Source organism: Tiliqua scincoides, chromosome 4 (genome assembly GCF_035046505.1).
Source record: "Tiliqua scincoides isolate rTilSci1 chromosome 4, rTilSci1.hap2, whole genome shotgun sequence".
Classification (NCBI taxonomy): domain Eukaryota; kingdom Metazoa; phylum Chordata; class Lepidosauria; order Squamata; family Scincidae; genus Tiliqua; species Tiliqua scincoides.
Genome location: NC_089824.1, coordinates 202,632,456 through 202,656,586, shown reverse-complemented (window position 1 = coordinate 202,656,586; position 24,131 = coordinate 202,632,456). Strand labels below are relative to the sequence as shown.

The following is a 24,131-nucleotide window of genomic DNA, read 5'->3' as shown; positions in this document are numbered from 1 at the left end:
ACAGCATATGCTCTGACTCACTTTCCTTGTTAATATTTTACCAGTTGGAGGGTTGAGCCCTGACTGGCACTGCAAAAAGACCCATGGCTAAGTCCCAACTGAAATAAAGCCAGGCACAGGGCTGAATCTGCAGTGCTGGAAAAGAGGGATTTCAAATCATTTTGAGTCACCTTACCAGAAAGTGATTCACTGCTCTGACTGTTGATGTTGTGAGACGATTCTTGGAGAGAGTAAGTTGACGTTGGGATAGCTGATGGGCTGATGCTATTTGCAGACATATACGAAGAATTGTAGGAAGAGCTGTAATATTGCGAATACTGGCTTTGGGCGAAGCCAGGATAAGAAGAGTACTCCTTTGAAAGAAGAGACAGTAACGCTAGTCATTCTGCAGCACAGACGTTGCAACGCACAAGCAAACATTTAGTCAGCAGCAAATCTGATTAAGGGCTATGCAACTTGAGTTCTAAGGACCAAGTACAGCTAAGCTAGCAAATATTTTTTCCATTATTCTTGGCATTTTTTAATCCCGTCACTACTGTGTCTAGCAGTGAATTGGATTCCCCAACTGAAAGCACTGCCCTCCCCACAAAGTGGCTATTAATCATGGAGGGAAAAACTTATTGGGACAATTTACGCCTGCAAGTTTCCCCTCTATGGCAATTAAGCTTGTGGTGTGCAGTGTAGTGATGGAGGCAATTTGGTTTGGACTTCTTTCCTGTTTGGAGCCATGACCCAAATCAGCTGCAGCTGTGTTCGCAAGAAGAACATTACATTGGCATTCCAATCACAGATTTCTAATGCTACGTGCAGTTTGGCTCTGGGCTGAATAGGAGTGATACCACCTCTGTCCATGCAGTTTGCTCTGCTTGCAAGGCCAAAACCAGAAAAACTGAAGTGCAAGTGGTAACCTGCTCTGTCAATTGGTTAAATGCCAGCGTACTAGTAAGTCCCCGTGTGCATGCTCAGGCCACAAAGTTACAATAGTATCATTGGTGCTTTGGTTTCTAAATGGCTGCTCCATTGCAGCAATGCAACACATTGTGTGCTTATTTTTAAAAAAGAAAAGAAACTAAAACTACATTACATTTATCCAATTTGTTTTTCCCTTGCATGCTCACTTGCTCTGAACATTGTTTTACACTTTTAGAGGGGACATTAAAAAGTTAGCAAGCACCTACAACAAATCTGTGACACTAAAGGCAGACAAATGAATTTACTACACAGTGGTTTGGATCCATCCTCCTCTTGTGTACTCCAGTTGGTTCTTCCCTGTTTGCTGTGACACTCCAAGAGACAAACTATGGTTTCTGTTTTTCCTCCCAACCAGAGTTAGGTGTTAGGTTTAGACTGTTAGGTAGATGGCTCTTACTTCAGGGAACACTTCTAAAGCTTTGTAGTCTTCGTAGGCTAAACATGTGGGTCCAGGCATGGTCCAAACTGACCTGTTGTCCATTCCAACACATGGAGTGCAGCATATAAATACTTACCTCCTTTCTCCACTACCTCCATTTCATTTGTGTCCGCTCCAATGGTGCTTCCTCACCACTGCCCAAAGTTGTCTTTTTCCTCGCTCTCCCCATTCCGATTCTCCTTTTCCTTATCCTCTCCATTCTCTGTCATTTCAACATGCAGAGAGGATGAAGTAGGAAAAAAGGAAGTGTGGGGGAGGAAAGAGAAGACTGCAGGGCTAGATGAACCCTTTCCCCCTTCCTCTTTCCATCTCTGCCTTTATAAAATTCAAACAGGGAGTTGCACAGAAGAAGTGTGGCAGCAAGAGCATCATCATGAATGGGGCAATTGGTAGAGGTGGTAGCTATCACGGCCAAAGTGCTGTCCTAAACCTAGAGATTACCAGGCCCAATTAGCAGGCCAGCCCTACATGGCCCCAGTGTAGATGCAACGGTGTGACTCTTAACCATGGTTAGAACTGGTCGTGGACCATTGTTTGATACCTTAACCTTGGTTCTGATCCCAAATTCACAACGAGCTATTCTCTGGCTCCCAGAACACATGTACAACAGAAAGACCCATTTGTTTTCTAGTACTCAGAATGGTGAGAGAGACAGAGCCTTAACCATGGTCTGCCAACTCACTTCAAAACCATAATTTTACATCTTGGTTTGGAACAATTCTCTAGGATCTCATGCAGAGATCTTTCTCAGCATACCTCTGCTTGGGATTCCTTTTAGCTGGATAATCCAGGGACCCAACTGACAATATTCTATGGGCAAAGCATTTCCTTTATCACTAACGACCAAACTAGACAATACCTCCACAATGCACACCTGGGATCTGTGACTGTGCAGGACCAGCCCATCCATCAGGCCAATTGAGGCAGATGCCTCAGGCAATGAGGGACCACAGTGGAGGGATCACTAATCTACCTGCCCAATCACCTCCACTGGTCCTTCTCCTGTTTGGCTCCGTGGATTGGAAAAGTAAGAGAGGGATGTAGCACAACAGGATAGTGCTGGGCTAGAGCATGAGAAATAATCTTGCCCCCCACTCACCTCCCAACACTACTGCTGCTCTTTCTTTTCCAATTCAGGGACTGGGAGGAGGAGAGACTGGCACATAATAATAATAATAATAATAATAATAATAATAATAATAATAATAATAATAATAATAATAATAATAATAATAATAATAATAATAACAGTATTTATATACCGCTTTTCAACTAAATGTTCACAAAGCGGTTTACAGAGAAAAAATCAAATAACTAAATGGCATAATGGGGGTGTAGCACTAGGGAGGCCATCTTAGGCATCAGGAGAACTTGGGACAGTTTTTAACCCTTTGCTGTTGGGGGAGGGTGGAGAAGTAATCATCTTAGTTTCATCCAGCCCAGTAATCAGTTTAATAATCATCAGTTTAATAATCATCAGCTAGATTATTGTAATGCGCTCTACGTGGGGCTGCCCTTGAAGACGGTTCGGAAACTGCAACTAGTGCAGAATGCAGCGGCCCGCGTGGTTACTGGAGGTAGGCGGTTTGACTCTGTCAGTCCACTTCTCCAGTGGCTGCACTGGCTGCCCATTTGTTTCCGGGCCCAATTCAAGGTGCTGGTTTTGACCTTTAAAGCCCTATACTGCTCTGGGCCAGGGTATCTTACAGATTGCCTACTCCCGTACAATCCGGCTAGTCCTCTTCTGGCTAGTTCTCAGTGCTGGAAAGCACTGACATAAGGGGTTAGGATTGCGCTCTCAGATGATTATTGGGCTGGGGCACCTTCCTTATGAGGAAAGGCTACGGCGTTTGGGCCTAATCTGTTACGTGAAAATCCCCTTTTTCGTTTTAGTTGTAATTTTCTCTCTATATCTGGTTATGTTACAAAAACATCATGCAGGCCACACTTCCCCCAGCACATGTTTCCATAAACTCTGGTCAAGCTACAAGCTCATGGCATTGTATTGTTTAACCCAATCACTGTTTATGCAAAAGTGTCTCCTAATCCAATCACTGTTTATGCATTAAACCTCAACACACAGGTCACAATCAGGTCAAGCCACAAGCTCATGGTTACAACATCCACGTCTCTAGGAGGAAGTCTTGCATAGTAAATAATTGTTTAAATGTCTCCTATTCATTATATTGTTTTAACTCAATCACTGCTTAAGTACTCTATGCAGATTTGAACTGCTTTCCTGGGTTACTGTATTGTGTAAGTTCCCCCAGCTAGGAAGACAGTCATTTGACCCTATTGAATCTTGCTGATAATCCTTTCAATGTTTTACATATTCCAAGTACTCCACTGTGTGTAGTAAGCAAGCACATCCAGGTCAGCTCTAGGTCACATCCAGGTCAGCTCCAGGTCTGGAAAAACCCCTTTTAAGAGAGGGCTTTTGCCCACATGCTCTCTCTCTGGCTCTCCTTCCAAGGCAGAGGGTCTCCTTCACAGGACGCCCCCCCCCAACTGCTCTACAGGACAGGTAACTATCTGGCGCCTGAAACTCTTTCCCTTCTTTCTTCCCCCCTTTTTTTCTCCCCTTCTCTCCCCATCTTTAGTTAGCAACTGGGTTTGGCAGACCAGGGACCCATAAAATCCTTCCCTACAACCGTTCTCTTTCTAATTTCCTCGGATGCACCAAATACTTTTCACATGCAACCACCATAAAGCTAGGTACACTAGATGCAAGTACTAGGACCAAGACTCATCATTTTTCATGTGCATTATGTTTACCTGTGTGTTTTTGTAATAAAAATGTAATCTTTTATTCAAACTTATCTTTCTTTCAGTCTGCTCCTTTAGCTCCTTAAGCTAAAAGGGAATTTCTCTGCATTACTCATCTCATCCAGCCTATGGTCCTGAAGTTTCCAATAAGGGCAGTGTAATTATTCCCTTATACAAAACAGCCCTTTTTGGTAACACTTCAGCCTAGAAAAGAGACGCCTGAGGGGGGACATGATTGAGACATACAAAATTATGCATGGGACGGAAAAAGTGGATAGAGAGATGCTCTTTACACTCTCACATAACGCCAGAACCAGGGGACATCCAAGAAAATTGAGTGTTGGGAGAGTTAGGACAGACAAAAGAAAATATTTCTTCACTCAGCGTGTGGTTGGTCTGTGGAACTTCTTGCCACAGGATGTGGTGATGGCATCTGGCCTGGATGCCTTTAAAAGGGGATTGGACAAGTTTCTGGAGGAAAAATCCATTATGGGTTACAAGCCATGACGTGTATGTGCAACCTCCTGATTTTAGAAATGGGCTATGTCAGAATGCCAATGCAAGTGAGGGCAGCAGGATACAGGTCTCTTGTTATCTGGTGTGCTCCCTGGGGCATTTTTTGGGCCACTGTGAGATACAGGAAGCTGGACTAGATGGACCTATGGTCTGATCCAGTGGGGCTGTTCTTATGCTCTTAGAACTGAACTAGGCACTGCATGCGTGCTATTTATATCATTTTTTTTCTGAAACACACATGCTCCAATCATGAAACAAGCATTTTGAATAGTTTGGCCTTTAGGTATAGTCCTTTTTCAGCTACAACACCCAGGTGGGAAGCTGCTGTCAAAGTTGATGGAAAACAGAATTTAGGATACAAAACTTAAAAGTTTCCCATGCCTCAGACTGCAGTTTAGCTCTGAGTGCTCACTTTAGCATTTGCATGAATGCATGTAATGTATCCACACCATATATTTATACACATGCTTTATATATAAAGGTGCTAACATATGCAAAGCATGAAATTCATAAACAGGTGTACATCCATATAAGGAAGAGCGCAAGCAAATTCCAATGGCTTCATACTCACAAGGGTCTCAGTATGACATTTTAGAATGTTTATTCACATTTATTACCTAAAGCCAAGTTTGGAAGGGAAAGAACTGGGAGCTCTTTGCAAGATGATGGAAAGTGCTAGTTTTCAAAAAAGAGCCGTTCATATGATACTGCGGTCTCCCCTTAAGAATTGTGAAATATTTTCAGCATTGCAACCGAAGTGTTGAGCCAGGGCCAAGATTGGGAGGAGGAGGAAGAGAAAAATAGGGACATCATTTTGAAAGTATTCAGTTGCCAAGTCCCCTGCTAAGCTATTGAGCTCCATAAGTATCCACAGATACCTTAAGTTCTCTCCCCAATAAAAAGATGTTAACTGTGATAATCAGAACTATGTAACAAGGATGTTAGTCATGTCCATGTGAATGTAATAGGATGAACCTCCTTTTTAGGACATGAAAAAAATTAAACAGATAACCTGGTGTACTGTGCTGAATCCTGCAGAACCCGTCAAGCCGTTCGGTCCTTGGTAAATCCCTGAGGTACCTAAGAAAAGTGGAAAAAGAAATGAGAAGACCAGAACTTAGTATCTCAATAAACCTTACAGTATGGGTGAACAAACTATCCCTGGGACATGAGTTGCATCATCATTACCTAGTTTGATCTTCTGTATCATTCTATCAAACAGTGCAGAGGATTAAAACCCTACATTAATTAAACTGTGGAATATTCTTGCATCTAGTCATAAGAACATAAGAACAGCCCCGCTGGATCAGGCCATAGGCCCATCTAGTTCAGCTTCCTGTATCTCACAGTGGCCCACCAAATGCCCCAGGGAGCAAACAAGACAACAAGAGACCTGCATCCTGGTTCCCTTCCTTGCATCTGGCGTTTTTACATAGCCCATTTCTATCATCAGGAGGTTGCATATACACACTACGGCTTGTAACCCGTGATGGATTTTTCCTCCAGAAACGTGTCCAATCCCCTTTTAAAAGCATCTAGGCCTGATGCTGTCACCACATCCTGTGGCAAGGAGTTCCACAGACCAACCACACGCTGAGTAAAGAAATACTTTCTTTTGTCACTACATCCTGAGGCAAAGAGTTCCACAGATTTGTCCTGTTTTCTTAGTCCTGTTGCTGCTGGCCATCCTAGCACCAATGTTCTTGCATAGGGCATTTGGAGGGCATGAGATGAGGAGGCCTGCAAGATTGTGATTCCTGTATCTTGGCTGATTTTATCAGACACTATCTGATCATTCTTGACAGGATATTTTGATGTGTTTTAACTTTTTATTGAGATTTGTTAGCCACTTTGGTGGAGGTCTTAAAAAAAAAGGAAAAAAAAAGGCAGGGCCAGCCCAAGATTGCCTGAGGTGGTGCACCAAGTGCTACCACCACTGAATCATGCTGTGTCAAATACCACTGCCACTCACCTGGTGGTACACCATTGGCTGCCTCTGCCATTCCTTTGTTTCCTCCTACTGGTTGGAATTGAAAAAAGAGGGGAGCAGAGCAGATGAGGAAGTGTGAAGGAGAGCAAAGAGAGGAGACCAGTGAGCACCCCATCCCCAGCCTGAGGCAGCAGTCTTAGGACCCAACTCTATCCAATTTTCCGGCACCAATGCAGCCATGCCGACGGGGCGCATGCTGTATCCTGCTGGGGGGGAGCAGTCATGGCTCTGGAAAGTTGGATAGAATCAGGCCCTTAATTGGCTTCATGGATGAACAGACCCTGCTGGGAGGAACACATACACACACGCACGCACGCACAAAATACCGGAGTGTGGTGGAATTGTTACCTGTATCTACTTAGAACAGCCATTTTCAACCTTTTGCAGCTCCCGGCACACTGACAAGGCACTAAAATTGTCAAGGCACACTACCAGTTTTTTACTTACATTAAATCACTACATTACAATTAATTTTTAATTAGTATAATTAATACAATTAAATCATTACATGACAAAGAAACTCACAAGAAGCTTGGAGAGGAAAGTATATGTCATTCTGGAAAGAAGGAAAAATGTTCTGAAATAGGGTGATTAAGGTCTTATGCCAGAAAGTGCTGGCAAAGAGAGGTCAGATTGAGCACATAGCAGAGAGATGTAGGGTGAGGGGCAATGAAGAGGCATGATTGAAACTGCAGGATTCAGCTGGAGTGGGGTGGGAGAGAGAACAAGAGGCAAGTGATTCTGGATCTTTGGAATGTGGGTTGAGTGAGGGGAGGGACAGTAAGAGAGGTGCTAACTGCAATTATGAGATGGGGGAATATGCCTGTGGGAGGGAGTAGGGTGGGGAGAAGAGAATTGCCAATTGCCTGCTCCTGTATTTAAGAAAAAAAGAGTGACCAAAAGCCCAATCCTAGGCATGTTTACTCAGAAGTAAACCCATTACAGTCAATGGGGCTTGCTCCTATGTAAGTGTGGATAGATTGTGGCCCAATGCCCTTCCTCTAAAAGGCAAAGGCAAGGCAGGGAGGGTCGCTTTGGGGAATTGCAGGCAAACTGCGGCAAGGAAAAGGGACTTAGAAGGACCCTTTTAGCCAGCCAATTCTTAGGCTGGTGGCCTCAGCAGACCAGCTCGCTTCCTACCTGCTTGCCTGCTCCTGGCTCCCTCTTCTCACTCACTCTGCCTGGACCTCCTCCAGGCTTCTCTGACTGCCCAATCAGCATGCAGGGCAGGCAACAACCGCCTCAATGCCCAGCCTAGATCTGTCTATTCAGAAGTAAGCCCCATAATAGTCAACGGGGCTCACTCCCAGGTAAATGAGGATAGCGTTGCAGCCTTCATCTTGCTCAGGAGCAAGCGACGGCAGGAGGTGTAAAGCAGCCACGACCAGCCCCTTCACTAGCTGCCTGCTCCTTTTTCTTTTGCTGAGGCTCAAAGCAGCCACTTCCCCCATGTGCGCAGCTTGCTGTCTGTCTGCTTTGGTCCCGCGGCACTCCTGAGGCTAGTGTGCTGCAGCATAGCAGTTGAAAACTGCTGACTAAGGGCCCAATCCTATCCAATTTTCCAGCCCCGGTGCAACTACAATGCAGGCCCATAGTAAGGGAACAAATGTTCCCATACCTTAAGGAGGCCTCTGTGACTGCTGCCCCACTACAAGATGCAGTGCATGCCCCATTAGCACAGTTGCAGCAGCACTGGAAAACTGGATAGCATTGGGCCCTTAGAGGAACAGGGAAAAGTGGAACTTTCAGTATCCTAATCTTGATTAGCTAGAATTCATTACTGGGATTCTTTGTACCTTTGCTCTGTAGTTCTGCATGAATGTGACTGTACAGAAAGAGCATTCATTTATATCCGTAATTCTTTTTCTTCCCCCATGCCACACAAACAGGCATTAACCTTACAAATAGAACATGTTACACTTCTACAATGTCATTTCTTTTCTACAAAAACACATTTTAAGTGAGGGGTGATTCATCGAAGCAATCAGGAGCTAAAAATGATGTTATGGGGAGTATTTAAATGGTGTGAAATGGCTACTGCAGATTACCCACCAAAGACAGATAAAGATCAATATGAAGCGGCCTCTGCAAAGATGGCTCACACATGCAGTTTTTCACTGGATGACTGCATCATCAAGTGATGACTTGAATGTACAAATGAGCCTTCACAGAACAACATACCACACTACTCTCACATCACCAGAAACACAAGAGTTTTGCAACAGAGTGCATTCTAGTCCATTCATACTTTCATTGTGCCCCCTTCCATACTGAGTAAAGGAGCAATAAACACACAATAAACACACACACTTGTGAACTGGCCCCTAAGGAACTAAGGCACAGATCTGGACTATTATTACATATCGGTTTTCTGCATAGCCATCAGAAGATTTTGATATCTCAAATGGTTTAGGCCTTTGCCTTGTGAAATGGTCTTTCCAGACTACAGTCTGGACCACAGCTGTTCTTCAGAATTCTCTCTTTAAGCACTGGGGATGGATGGAGAAAAAGTGCATCTTGCCATGAAGCCCACTGGTGATCACTTGGGCCTTTCGCAGTATCTTAAACTAGCCTACTTCACAGGGTGATTGTGAAGATAAAGGTGGGAAGGAGAGACACAAACGCTGCTGAGATCCTTGAAGAATCTCAGGGAAAAGAACAAACTTTATTTAAATAAATACAAATCTTTTCATGGATAAAAGGAAGCTAAGGAGCAAAGACACAGGCAGGCTTGAAAGGTCACAGTAACGAACACTCTGATCTCTTTTCGAGCCTTGACTTCGTGTTATAGGCAAGGGCACCCACCATCTGTGAATTTTGTCCTCTGTGCCCCTGGCAAGCTGTTGAAATGACCCTGCACGGAGCAGGAATTAGCTAAGCTCCTGGGGTTCCCTCCCCTTCTAAAAGAACTTGAAAAATAAAATGCCTAACACAGTTTCTCTTCTTGTAGGAACTGCTAGCTTCTTTTGCCACGTTGGAGATTCAGTACTGGTGCAGTACTGCTTTAGCCAGAGCACAGGAACAAATGCTTCTCAGTGTCTCCATGCTGTGTCCTTTCTCCGAATAGTCCCTTGTTTGTTTTTATTTTAAGACCCCAGATTAAGCAAGGGAATGGACAGCTGAACAAACTGCAGTTCGCCAAGTGCAGTCAGTCACAAAAGCACATGCAGAGAAATAAATCTCATGCCAAAATAGGAAAAAAAAAAAAAGCCCTAGGAGGAGAATCTGCTTCCAGAACTAATTCGCCATCACATCTGGCCTTTAAAAGCATCTCAGACAAAGAGCAAGGGGAAAAAAATGAAACGCACCAGGGTCAAGAGCTAATGATCTCTTCCTGGGGTGCCTGCCTTAGGGTGCCAGCCTGGGCCACTGCTTTAGTTGGGTATCCTTCATCCAACCCTGCTCTGGGCTCAGATTAATATATTCGTGCCAAAGAGATAAATCACAAGAGAACCTACATGTCAGCAGCTTTGCATTTCCAACCCTCAAAAAGAAAGAAAAAGAAAACCACATGCACAACCCTTCCCCCCCCCCCACACACACACTTTAAAGACTTTGCACTTCAATTAAAATAAAAATAGGTATTTTTTTAAAGGCCAGGGCCGGGTGATTCAAAGACACAGCAGTGAAAGTGATTTTCAGGCCGTTCCAGGGAATCCCAGGCAAAGTGTACAAGATCATTAGCTGAAGAACAAGAATTAAGCTGTTTGTTGGCATCCTTCAGTCTCAGACTATGGTGTCGCACTCTGAATGGTGGTTCTGGAACAGCGTCTAGTGTGGCTGAAAAGGCCAATTTGGGAGTGACAATCTCTTCCACACTGAGACCAAATTTAGTCTGTCCCTGGTCTGCCTCCCTGGCTACAGGCCTTCCTTCTCTGCCTCTCTGCCTCAGTCCATTGGGCAAGTGTCTCTTCCAACTGGGAGAGGCCATGCTGCACAGCCTGCCTCCGAGCGGGATGCTCAGAAGCCAAGGTTTCCCATCTGTTGAGGTTCATTCCTAAGGCCTTCAGATCCCTCTTGCAGATATCCTTGTATTGCAGCTGTGGTCTACCTGTAGGGCGCTTTCCCTGCACGAGTTCTCCGTAGAGGAGATCCTTTGGAATCCGGCCATTGTCCATTCTCACTACATGACCAAGCTGTTTAGAGGTGCAGAATTATGTAATAATATCTTGCAACCAAAGAAGCAAAAGGATTTAAGACATAACCAGGCATATTTACCAAGGCTAGTTCACGTTTTGCATTCTAGGGCCTTAGTTATGGCCGGATGGTATCAGGAATGATATTCTTCCCGACTATAAGAACAGAAGGACATCCCTGCTGGATCTATCTAGTCAGTATCTGGTTTCCCACAGAAGCCATCAGAAGCCCCAATAGGAAGTCCCAAGTATGTCATGAAGGCAAACAGCCTTCTCCTGCTGTTGCTCCCCAGCCACTAGCGATCAAAGAGGCAAATCACTTTCAAACCTTTTCAGAGTAGCTTCAGATGTCTGTAAAGAAGAGCTCGCTAAGACCGATGCAGGCCATATTCACATCTTTCAGAAGTTAAATGGAAACCTTTGCACAGGCTGCACTGAGTTATCCCATTTTATTTCAGAAATTTTATATCCCACTTCATCTTCAATAAACTAGCAGTTTACAACAAATCATTACAACAAATTACAAGTCAACAACCAAGAAGAGAAACAGCTGCAAAACAGAACAACTAGAACAGACCCAGCAGGGGGGAAAAGAGCAGAAAAACAATAAGAGGAATAAGCCCTGTTGTAGCCACAGCACGTCAGCAGTAAATAGAACAACCAGCTGATTCCAAAGTTCTTTTTGAAAAGCTAGGTTTTTGACTTAAGGCCAGGTGGGGTCTTCTGAGATGACAGCCCATAAATGATGGCACCACTTCTGAGAAGGCCCTGCTTGGCTCACAGCTCTCCTGTCAATAAAAGGGATACAAAGTCACTCTCGGTCTTTGATAATTTTCAGAGCTTCTGCCTTTTATCAAATTATGGTTGCAAGGTGCTGGTGGGAAAAGCACTCTTTCAGCCAGGTCTCATAGTGTCCAGTCTCCAGCACCTTTCCTACTATGCTACTCATGTCCTGAGCCATCAGCAAGTGGAGGTTTAAAACTTTCACAATCTTCTAGGCACCCTCTAGTGTGAAATGCTGGATGAGCACAAACAGTTGACTTCAGCCTGCCTGTGGACAGCTGAGTCCTAACTCTTGCTGTTAGGCCAGCCCGGCAGTCTGAGTGGCTCACTACAGAGGTCATGCAAGACTCCCTCACCCTGCCACTCTTGACCAGGACCTTTCTACATGACCAGCCTCAGCTCTTAGCCAAACCATGACTATGGACACGTAAGTAAACCATATCTTCGTTCTCCTTGCTGGTGGTGGGTCTGTGTCATCCAGCTTTCACTCAATCAAATACACTCTTTTAAAACCAGAAGCATAAGTCAAGATCTTTGCCTCCTGGATCTTCTCCACATGGAGCACAGTTCACATCTGTGTTCAATCAAATCAGATGCTAAAATGTCACAATGCCCTCATTCACAGGTAACACAGAGAACATTTAGCTGGTAATAAAACAACCTAGGTATTAGAGGTGAACAGCCCTTCAGATACACCATACTGGAAAGTACTGGGTAGGAAAGCTCTGTATCGACCTTGCGCCCAGGGCTTTCCTAATGATGGATTGCAAAATGAGACATCTGAGTGTATAAAAGGCAAAACTAAAACTGAAACCATTAGTAAGCCGATGAATGAAACAGCCTGTGTCCTTTCATGACAAACTGATTCCATTTGCCACTCCTTTAATGTTTCTTTCTAAAATAAATGTGTGCCACACTTTTAACGCTATTGCATTTGTGCCTGAGCCATAGATGCGGTATGTCTCAACCTTGGTGGGCCACATGCTTGGAAGGCGTTTAACTTTTGTCAGCTTGTGATGCTCAAGTGGGGAGCAAGTATGTTCCCACCATACGACTGTAATTAGACTCAACTGCTACACATAAAATAAATTTACAATGTCATCTAAGGATTACATGTTGGCAAACCATGCTGTATTTATTTTTATTTCCAGCATTAACAAAAGATGCCTAGACCAGAAAAAATAAAAGATCATCTAAGGTATATTTCTACAATCAAAAAACTACACAAACAGTTTGATCAAGACACCTTTCACCATCTTAAACTGTTAAACTAAACTGTTAAATCCTAAAGTTTAACTAACATACTTGCACATATCCTAAGGCTTCAGCTATATCTAATAAACCACTACCATTTGACATAAAAAGAATGAGCACCCATTTCATCTCTTATACAAGATTCTTTCAAAAGGTTTATAATGTGAATACAGTCAGTTCTTGTTATCTGCTAGGGTTAGGTTCCTGGAAAACCTAGTCGAGATGGAATGAGCGGATACTGAATCAGTCAGCCTCTGGGAAAAAAGGGGTTAGGTTTCAGGGGACCCACTTCACCATACACTTTATGAACTTCATGTACCTGAATCTTAACTTGAAACCTATGGGGCTAGGTCAGTGGTTTTCAAGCTCTCTGGGAGTTTGGAAACTGCTCTAAGTTCTTGCGGGGGCGGGGGGAGGCAGGGGGACTGCAGGGGCTTGGCTGCACTTACCATAGCCTCCTGCAGCTTCCAGGAGGTGCAGGGAACACTGCACGAGTGTCAGCAGGGCTCCTCGATGCTTCAAAAGTGAAAGTGGAGCGATCGCATTCCACTTTCGGTTTAGCGGAGGAGTCACTCCACTTTCACTTCTAAAGCATTGGGGAGCCCTGTAGACAGTCGTGCAGGGCTCCCCGCATCCCCAGGAGGCTGCAGGAGGCCCTGGTAGGTGCAGCCAAGCCTCTGCGGCCTTCTGAGTGGCATGATCCTGGGGATCGTGCCGCTGCCTCCTCCCTGCCTCTGCCCCTTAAGGGGGCAGAGGCCAGGGCCCACAAGCCGAGGCGTCACAACACCCCAGTTTGAAAAGCCCTGGGCTAGGTGATTGCAATGGCTCATCAGCATTTCCAACATCTGATGCTATCTCCTCCAACCCCTGACCCAATGAAGACTGCTGGCCCAACAATGAGGCCTCGGAGTTCAGCAATGAGGAGGGGGTTACTTCACCCATCCTCATCCTCCTTCACCTGTCTTTTGGCTCCTTCACTGGGCTTGTCCCAGCCCCACAGCAGACCTGGCTACGTGAGCCTTCCAGAGACCTCTTATCATCATCAGTGTTGTGAAAGTTCAGCTGGAGTCCCCGAGATGATGCCCAAGATGGTGGGGCAAGTTTGAAAGCAGACACAACAATTCTCCATGGGCCAATACCAGTGCCTGTGTGATGAGGCATTGGCACAGTAGTCACAGATAACAAGAGATAAGTGGCAATTCTGGCCCTTGCAGATAAGTGAATTCATGGATAGCAAATTTGCATATAAAGAGGACTGACCGTATATCATGTTGCATAAGAGTTTCTGTGACTTTCCTCTATCTGTGCCACCCATGCTGATTGCACTTTTCATAGCATGCTTCGTAGCTTGCAAGGATCAGTTGCCTGCTTCAGAGCTTTCTCTTCTCCATGCCAAACCCATACAAATGTAATGTAACACATGGAACCATGTAGTGGATCACCAAAGAGCAATGCAGTCTATGTTCTGTTTCCCACAAAGATCTCTGGGAAACCCACAAACATGTCATGCAGGCAGTGGCCCTTCCCCTGATATAGTGGTTCCCAAACTTTTCATCTGGCTGCTCGTTTGACCTTCTGGACCTTTGGCCGCATAAGAACATAAGAACAGCCCCACTGGATCAGGCCATAGGCCCATCTAGTCCAGCTTCCTGTATCTCACAGCGGCCCCACCAAATGCCCCAGGGAGCACACTAGATAACAAGAGACCTCATCCTGGTGCCCTCCCTTGCATCTGGCATTCTGACATAACCCATTTCTAAAATCAGGAGGTTGCACATACACATCATGGCTTGTAACCCGTAATGGATTTTTCCTCCAGAAACTTGTCCAATCCCCTTTTAAAGGCGTCCAGGCCAGTCGCCATCACCACATCCTGTGGCAAGGAGTTCCACAGACCAACCACATGCTGAGTAAAGAAATATTTTCTTTTGTCTGTTCTAACTCTTCCAACACTCAACTTTAGCAGATGTCCCCTGGTTCTGGTGTTATGTGAGAGTGTAAAGAGCATCTCCCTATCCACCCTGTCCACCCCCTGCATAATTTTGTATGTCTCAATCATGTCTCCCCTCAGGCGTCTCTTTTCTAGGCTGAAGAGGCCCAAACGCTATAGCCTTTCCTCATAAGGAAGGTGCCCCAGCCCCGTAATAATCTTAGTCGCTCTCTTTTGCACCTTTTCCATTTCCACTATGTCTTTTTTGAGATGCGGTGACCAGAACTGGACACAATACTCCAGGTCTGGCCTTACCATAGATTTGTACAACGGCATTATAATATTAGCCGTTTTGTTCTCAATACCTTTCCTAATGATCCCAAGCATAGAATTGGCCTTCATAACTGCCGACGCACATTGGGTCGACACTTTCATCGACCTGTCCATCACCACCCCAAGATCTCTCTCCTGATCTGTCACAGACAGCTCAGACCCTATTAGCCTATATCTAAAGTTTTTATTTTTTGCCCCAATGTGCATGACTTTACGCTTACTGACATTGAAGCGCATCTGCCATTTTGTTGCCCATTCTGCCAGTCTGGAGAGATCCTTCTGCAGCTCCTCACAATCACTTCTGGTCTTCAACACTTGGAAAAGTTTGGTGTCGTCTGCAAACTTTGCAACCTCACTGCTCAACCCTGTCTCCAGGTCATTTATGAAGAGGTTGAAAAGCACCGGTCCCAGGACAGATCCTTGGGGCACAAAGCTTTTCACCTCTCTCCATTGTGAAAATTGTCCATAGACACCCACTCTCTGTTTCCTGGCCTTCAACCAGTTCTCAATCCATGAGAGGACCTGTCCTCTAATTCCCTGACTGTGGAGTATTTTCAGTAGCCTTTGGTGAGGGACCGTGTCAAACGCCTTCTGAAAGTCCAGATATATAATGTCCACGGGTTCTCCCACATCCACATGCCTGTTGACCTTTTCAAAGAATTCTATAAGGTTCGTGAGGCAAGACTTACCCTTACAGAAGCCATGCTGATTCTCCCTCAGCAAGGCCTGTTCATCTATGTGTTTTGAGATCCTATCTTTGATGAGGCATCCCACCATCTTACCCAGTATAGATCTCCATTAGAGCTATAATCCTATACATTGTATAGAACGATCTTTTTTTTTTTGGTACGGATTCTGCAGCTCTACTGGCTGGTTTGTAGTGAAATTGTGTGTACAGGTGCAGCCTATTTATCCATGGATTTTTTATCTGCGGATTTGTCTCAAGGAGAATGGGGTACGGGAACCGAAAGTCACACACATCTTTCCCCTGCACTGGCATCTCGCTCCATTTCCATGCAGCCCAAAACACTGCAAAAAGGCTCTGCCTCGCCCAGGCAGGGAAATAGCCCTGGAGCCCTGGAAGAGGTTCCCCTTACCAAGGAACAGTAACAGTCCTGGAGCTCCTGAGCCAGCAAAGAGGCTGAAGAGGAGAAGGGGGGGCGAAAATCTCTGTAGCCAGAACATGTGCAGCAAGGTGGAGCTCTCTCTCTCTCTCTCTCTCTCTCTCTCTCTCACACAGGGGCAGGTGTGGTAGCAATAGAGGGGATTGATTTAAAAAACCCAGGGAGTGTTTGCTGAATTTCCCCCCCCCCTCATGGTGCAGGCAATCACCAATACAAGCAAGACTTCCCACCAAGCAAAGCATGAGATTTAGCCTACAATTCTTTCCACACTTTCCTGGGAGTAAGCCCCATTGACTGGAATGGGGCTTACCTCTGAGTAGAAACGCATAGGGCTAGACCCTTAAAAGATCAGCATCCCAACTGTGAAAGAAGCAGGGCAGCTGGCAATGGGAGGACTGAGTACGGAGGGGGAGGCAGGAGGGGGAGGAGAGGGGATTGCTTTAAAAAACCCAGGGAGTTTTTGCCAAATTTCCCCCCCCCCAATTGAGATGGTTTGGGGGGGGGAGAATTAAATTACATTTAAAATTTGAATAAATTTACATAAGTTTACATAAATGAATATATTAAAGATGAACTTATATGAATAAATGAAGGTCTTGCAATAGCTCAAGATCTATAAAAGGCCTTGCACAAAGCAAGACTGACCTTTCCTTTGCTGCCACTGCTGCATCACAGATGTGAAACAGCAAGCAGTGGAGGGAGCCCTCATCCCACAGCTCACATGAGAGGTCAAACAGTCACCCTCACGCTGAAAGCAGTTGTGTTGGGCTCCAACAAATCTCCAGAGGGCCAGAAGTTCATTGGAGACTGGGTGCTCCCTGAGGACCGCATTGAGAGGCCTTGAGGGCCGCAAGTGGCCCCAGGGCCAGGGTTTGGGCACCCCTGGTTTAGGCAATCACCAACCCAAGCAACCCCCCCCCCCCCCCATGGTTCAGGCAATCACCAACACAAGGAAGCCTTCCCACCAAGCAAAGCATGAGATTTAGCCTACAATCCTCTCCACACTTTCCTGGGAGTAAGCCCCATTGACTACAATGGGGTTTACTTCTGAGTAGAAATGCATAGGACTGGACTCTTAAAAGATCAACTGTGAAAGAAGCCAGGCAGCTGGCAATGGGAGGGCTGAGTACGGAGGGGAGGGGATTGATAACAGCTGCCTTAGTTTTCTTCCATCCGGAAGTGTCAGGCTGCAGCATATATGCTTAATTCTAAGGAATTTAGCACAACACGTTTTTGTTAATTATGCAGTCGTGAATAAATAGGCTCCACCTGTATCTCCCTTTGTTCCTTTTGGAGGGTTCACTTTAAATGAAGATGGAAGGAAGAAATTAGCACTATCAAATTAGGAAGTGGAATAGATTTCAGCTGGGAGATAAATACTAAGAATATAGCACTGTTTTGCTGTTCTGGGTAGTGAGTGCAAAGGATTTAGAAAGAGTGGTGGGTTAAGGCATGAAAGAGATCACCAGGTAGAACATAGGCTTAGTGGTGGCCCAGCTTGTCTTTTCTCAATCATCCAGCTATGGCTGTGGGCACTCTGCTTGCCGTCCCAATGTGGGGCCCCTCCAGGCATGGGGTCCATTTTGGCCAAACTGGCCCTAAGGCTGGCCATGGTCAAAAAGGTCCTCAGGATAAGGGAATTTTTGTTGGCCGCCAGACTGTATGTATAGCTGCCAGCCACTGACCTGACAGCTTTGTTCTGCTGACAGAAAGACAGAATGAGATTTGGCTGAAAATATTGTAAAGGTGGGCAATAAGGCAACCATTTTGGGGAAGGGATACATCTAAGGCAGCCACACACAGCACCACAACAAGAGGAGAGAAAAAGGAACACTCAGAGTGCAATCCTAACCCCTTGTGTCAGTGCTTTCCAGCACTGGCATAGCAGTGTCAATGGGACATGTGCTGCATCCTGCAGTTGGGTGTCACTCACGGAGGCCTCCTCAAAGTAAGGGAATGTTTGTTCCCTTACCTTGGAGCTGCAATGCCCTTATGTCAGTGCTAGAAAGTTGAATAGCTTCTGAGGTCTTGAAATGAATTACCAAAAATCAGTGTATTATGGGGTTCCCATTATAATATTTTCATGGTATCATGGAGTTCCTGGAATGGAGTAGCATCATAAAGCAGGGGTCCCCTAAATATCCATAAGAAGGACAACAAGAATTTTATTTTTTTTAAAATACAACATACAGACATACAAAATCTTAATTTTGTCACATGTGATAATATCTTTATCATAATGGATTTATAATAATGTATGATAACTTCAGCAAATAAATCACCATGACTATTTTTCTTGCATCACAGTTGATATGTATAAAATCTTGGAATTGATTTCATTTCTTCCCCAATGGAGGCCATGTTCCACTGAAATCCCAGGAAGGGAATTTTCAAAGCAATGAAGTGAAGGACAATATAACCTTTGGTAGTATAACATGACTCGTTTTCAAGAGTTCCCCCGCTGCCGAAGGCTCAAAATGGCGGTAGTAAAACCACCTTGTGAAAAGTTACTATGCTATACATGCATTAGAATTCAATCTTGGAAGACTGTGAGTAAAGCGAGTTTAACATTGTAAATTTGTTTCAGTTTTTTTAGTGTTACAACAATAAACACACAGCCACACACACCAGTAAACTCTGTACAATTGCCAGTAATTTAAGATTTTTCCAGACGGCAACCCTGGTTGCTACATAGGCAAGCTGCTCAGCCGCTATGTTCACAACCCAGAAAATTGTTCCAAAGTCAATGCTTTTCTTTCCAGTACCATCATACGTTGGACTAAGCAAGGCTTGCAAAGTGTGTAGTTTTTCTTGACCAAGTCTGTAACAATAGAAGATCATTTTTCACAGCAATTGCTATTTTAAAACACTTGGTGACAGCGGTTTAGAAAGCAGTTCAACGAGTAGATTTGAGCTCTGTTAGACTTTCATGGCAACTGCAGTGACATGCAGTTCTGTTAGGTATATAGGAGGCGGATAGGCAGAGTGTGTGTTGAATGCTAAATTGAAAAAAAATCAGAGAAAAACTAATTTTTTTGCCAAAACAAGTTAGCTATCACCTGAATAAATGCACATATTTGCATGATTACTTCTGTTGCTCGGTTCCTGCATATTTGCTTTTGCACAGTGGGCAGGGTGAAGGAATATAAAGTGAGGACATCTGAGTGGCATCACTAAGGGGGTGGGAGGGTCAATTGCCCCAGGTACCATGCCTTAGGGGGTGTGCCTTTCAGAGGTCTTTTGAGGTCCAGGGAGGCCTGCCATAGAAAGGCACTTCTGCAAGCGTCAGTTGAGCTGTGACCCACACAACACCCAGGGCTGGCCAACTGGCCTACTGCTAGCTGACTCTGCACATACATGGGAAGGACTCAAGACTGGACCTGAAGGGGATGTTTTCCCCTCTGGCCCACTTCTGGAATATTTAGAGAGGGCTTGTCCCTCCCTTCCCTACTTTTCCCTCTCAAGCTATAACAGAGCCATGATGACTTGAAGTGGGGACAAGAACATAGCCTGGGAGATAGCACTGTTTCAGGTTTGGGCTGTGCACCCCACTGGAAGCTCCTCAAGGATAAGTGTTCAACAGGCCAGCTTAACCTGGTGGCTTGTCTTCCAGTCCCATTTTCTGGTTGGAGGAGGAAAACAGGAACAGCAGCACATACTTTTGGATGCCCTAAACCAGTTGTCTCACCTGGTTGTCTCAGATATGATGGGTGAGGGAGGCTCTCAGAAAACCCTTGACTAAACACTTGTTCTAAACCCTTATTATAAATACTATAAAGAAAACCCTTGTTATAAACGCTATCAATCCACAGAAATGTGGCCTATTAATCCACGTGTTCGCCTGTATCCTTCATCTCTGTGTCCATGCTTGTTGTAGTTGAGGGGAAAGAGTTCTAAACTTGGCACATTCCTACCTTCTGCACCCCCCCATCCATCCTTTATTTTAGAATAAAGTAGTGGTAATCACTGATTGCCACCATCAAGGCTATAAGCAAATGGCAGGGCCACGCTGGTGATTCTTCCAGTTGTGTGGTGAAAGCACCAGATTCCCACAGTTACCCCAAAAACAGATAGCGTCACGTAGGACTAGTGAACATGGGGCCAAGGACACATGCTCTTCACTGACTCAATCAGGTTAAAGATTCAAATAAGAGGGAAGTAGCAGAAAGGATAGCAGACAGAAAGCGATAAAAGGTAGCTACAAGGTGGTAAATGCAAGAAGACATAGGAAGCGGAGGCCTAGGTACAGATTTTACCATGCAATGGCAAAGACATAAAAGGCAGTGCAGGGTCTTCTGTGGTGGTTTAAAATGGTTTTACGTACAAGCGACCTTCAGTATCCATGGGTTCAGTACCCGCTGATTTGAATAGCCACAGGTTTCTAATCTGCAAGGTGGGCTACCTGAAGCCTCCCGAACCTGGCTGTGTTCCAGTTGGATCCGGAGGTCCATCTGAGGGCTGGGAGGCTGCGCATGGCCTCCCTGACCCTCAGAAGGCCTTCTGAGACCATCAGACAACCAAAAACCACGACTTCCAGTTTTCAGCCTCAGAAGGGCCATCTGCTGATTCTGATATCCACTGAGGTTCCAGGAATCCCCATGGATTATGAAGGCCAACCTGTATTACTACTCACTTATCACATTTCTATCCTGCCTTTCGTCCCTGACTTAAGGAGGTGTACGCGGGTTCCTAGGCACTCTGCGGCCAGGGCTCTGACCACATCCAGATCTGCTTTGCTTTAGCACAATTGCTGCATCATGTGTCTTCAGATCATGCTCTGGATTCTACGCACAAACTAGACTTAAATCAATGAGTCTTATTCACTTGCATGCAACTAAGGGCCAGTTCATACATTATTTGATTACCCAGAGCTGAACACCGTTCTATAAAAAATGCATTATTTGAGCTGCAATCAGGTGATGGTTAAGTCACACATTTGGATCATCATAAGGTTTCAGCTGATGGATGTGGATCTGTGAGCAGGCCCTACCTAACAGAAGAGCTGCACACTTAATTTTTCACACTATCCTTTTCTAAAGTACAGTGCTGTCCTTTCAAAGGCTCCCCAACAGTAGCATAGCTATTGGTAGGGGGGGAGAAACATAAGTACTGCAGGCTCTGTGGCACCTTCCACATGCCATTGGAGTCATTCCGGGCAACAACAGCAATGCGCAGGCACTCACCAAAACAAATGGCATCTCCTGCACATTGCTGTCACTACCCAGAATGCATCTAATGGTGAGTGAGAAGAGCCGCTTACCCAGCATGTTGCAGAGCCTGCTGTACTTACCATTTTGCCCCCCTCTAGCTATACTACTGCTCTCCAAGGTCACAGACATATTTGCCAAACTTGTACTGTTCATTCCAACCGGTGTCTTTTCAAGATTTAAGTCAGAGATATTTCCAGCTCTGCTACCCACAATCCTTGTGACTGGAGATGCCAAGAATGAACTTGGGACTTTCTCTAAGTAAAGCATGTTTTTGACCACAGAGCTACAGCCTCTCTCTCAAACTATAGCCTCTTTTTCAGAGGAGCAACATTTGGAAAAAAAAACTACAAATTTTCTAAAGGTGTGGATCTACCATAAGGTGTTAGAATAATGTGAAATCAGGTAGCAAGAATGTAAGAATCAATATTTTTCACAGTGTTACAGATGAACTCATGCACATACCTTCAAAAACATGCACATTCTTGTATCTGGCTACTGAGTAAGGTGGTAATTCTAAACGTTCTTCTGACAGGCTACTGTTTTCAGTAGTAAATATCTCCTCCAAGATGATACTCTGAGATCGAGAGGTTAAGAACTCAACAAAATTACCTCCTACCAACAATACTCTAGTGGCTTGTTAAGGATTCAAAATGCTGCAGCAATACTTCCATTGACTGAACAAGGGAGCACATAAAATATTACATAGCTGTCAGTGGGGGGAGATTTCACTTTGAGAGTAACCTGTGAAAGTAGAAGATAACTGAACCCATATGCAGGCCTTGTCATAGCGCTCTGACTGTCTACTATTTGTCATAATGATCCCTTCCAATAAGCTGGGCATGTATCCCTGTCTGGAAGAGTCTGAAAAGCACTATAAAGAGCACCTTGTAAAACAAAACAAAAAACAAACATCTAGATGCAAAAAAGGGCTTTGCTGCAGCACAGAATTATGGCAAAAGAATGCTCTTAGGCTGCCATGTTAGCACAACAATGAACAGCACAATGTGGATGTCTAGCACATAAAAGATGATCCATGCTTTTAGGAAATACCCCTCAAAAACTGACCAGCAGTTTTTGTTTTTTTAAACAACTAGAGTCCTTGAATGGTTCAGATATAAATTATATATCGATACTATAATAACTTTAGACTGAACCAAACGACGCCTGTATTTTTGCTGCCCCATTTGCAAGCAGTAAAAACAGGAGGGGGCATTTTAGCAAGGGGGAAGTGAAATGAGAAGAATGAGGGTGGAAGGAGTGGGCTGACTAGTGGTGGCGGTTTTCCCAATAGCTGCCATTTTCCTCCTAGAGATGTGAACACCACTATACACAAGGGACATCCTGGGAAAAGTGACTGTTGTCAGAAAGACTGCTACAAGGAAACTAGAGGTGGAGGCAAAAAGGGAGAAGGAAGTAAAAATGTTCAGTGGGATTCACCTCCCCAACTCCTCTGACAATTCAAGACAAAAGTTCTCACCTGGGAACTAGCTTGGTTGGATGATGCTTTTCTACCACAAGTCCTTTTACAGAGCAGAACATGGGCTCTAGCTGCTGCAGCAGGGCTGATGGTGAATGGTGGCTCTGTTCTTCTGGAGACAGTAAGTGCTTTCATAGCCCCAGCCTAGGGTCCAGCTACAGCAGAAAGCAATGATTCTGCACACTTGTGCATGCATAAGTACATATGCTTAGCTTCCTAGATGGTATCTCCTGTGAGAAAGTATTTGTTAAACTATATATTAACATAGTCCAAGAGTTCCCACATTTTCAAGTGCCAGAGCCACAACACTCAGTCTTGCTTGCATGGTAGGCCAGAGTGGGTAATGCACATTTTGTACATAACTGAGAATTTTCAAAATAGAAAAAAAAAATTGCAGCTGTGGGGCCAATGGAGTTCGAGGGGGGGGGGGCAAAGCAATAAGTTTTTCATGCACCTGAATGCTCATGTAAATCAGCCCCTCCCCCCTCACCTTCATAGCCATTCAGGATGGTGAGAATGGAAAATGGTTGGCAACCTTCAGTCTTGAAAGACTATGGCAGGGGTGCTCATACTTTTTTTGGCTCGAGAGCTACTTTGAAACTCAGCAAGGCCCGGAGATCTACCAGAGTTTTTTTTACAATGTTCACGCCATCATAACATATAACATTTATGTGTACAATGTATTTTGGTGTACCTTGCATAACCGCATGAGCCAATATTGCACAACATAACATAATTAACTATAAACATTTTTGTAATTACTTGAGTTTACTTTGATGACTTGCACTGAAGTGAATCAGCCAAGCATGCATAGTCTGAACAGTAGCTGCTGACAGCCAGCCTCAAGCACACTTCCAAATGTTCATCAGTCATGGTGGAACTTAATGATCTTCATGTAGGAAAAGGCTGACTCACATAAATAAGTGGAGCCCTTCCTGCCTCAGGTGCTCTTATATCCCTGAGGGCCCTATTGCCTTCACGTGGCTGCAGCTGTGCAGCACACTCTGCTGGATGCCCAGGCCTTACCCTTAAAGGGGCCACTGCTGACACCATATCTACCTCCTCACCAGATCTTCCTCGATTCCAATACAAGTGGGGGGGGGAGCAGATCTCTATACAGACCAGTGCAAAAACAGGGGAAAGGTATGGGGGAGGGAAGATCTCTATATAGACATCACAGCAAGACCAGTGCAAAACCCCT

At 44.8% G+C, this 24,131-nt stretch overlaps 1 protein-coding gene across 1 annotated transcript in view; it reads right to left on the bottom strand.

Annotated features, from left to right (window-relative positions):
* Positions 1–24,131, bottom strand: part of EYA2 (EYA transcriptional coactivator and phosphatase 2) — a 92,968-nt gene that overhangs the window by 44,893 nt on the left and 23,944 nt on the right. Inside the window, exons 5-6 of the mRNA XM_066626510.1 lie at positions 5,706–5,773; positions 176–353 (exon numbers count right to left, since the gene is read on the bottom strand). Of these exons, the coding sequence (XP_066482607.1) occupies positions 176–353; positions 5,706–5,773 (246 nt within the window). The remainder of the gene's footprint in view (positions 1–175; positions 354–5,705; positions 5,774–24,131) is intronic.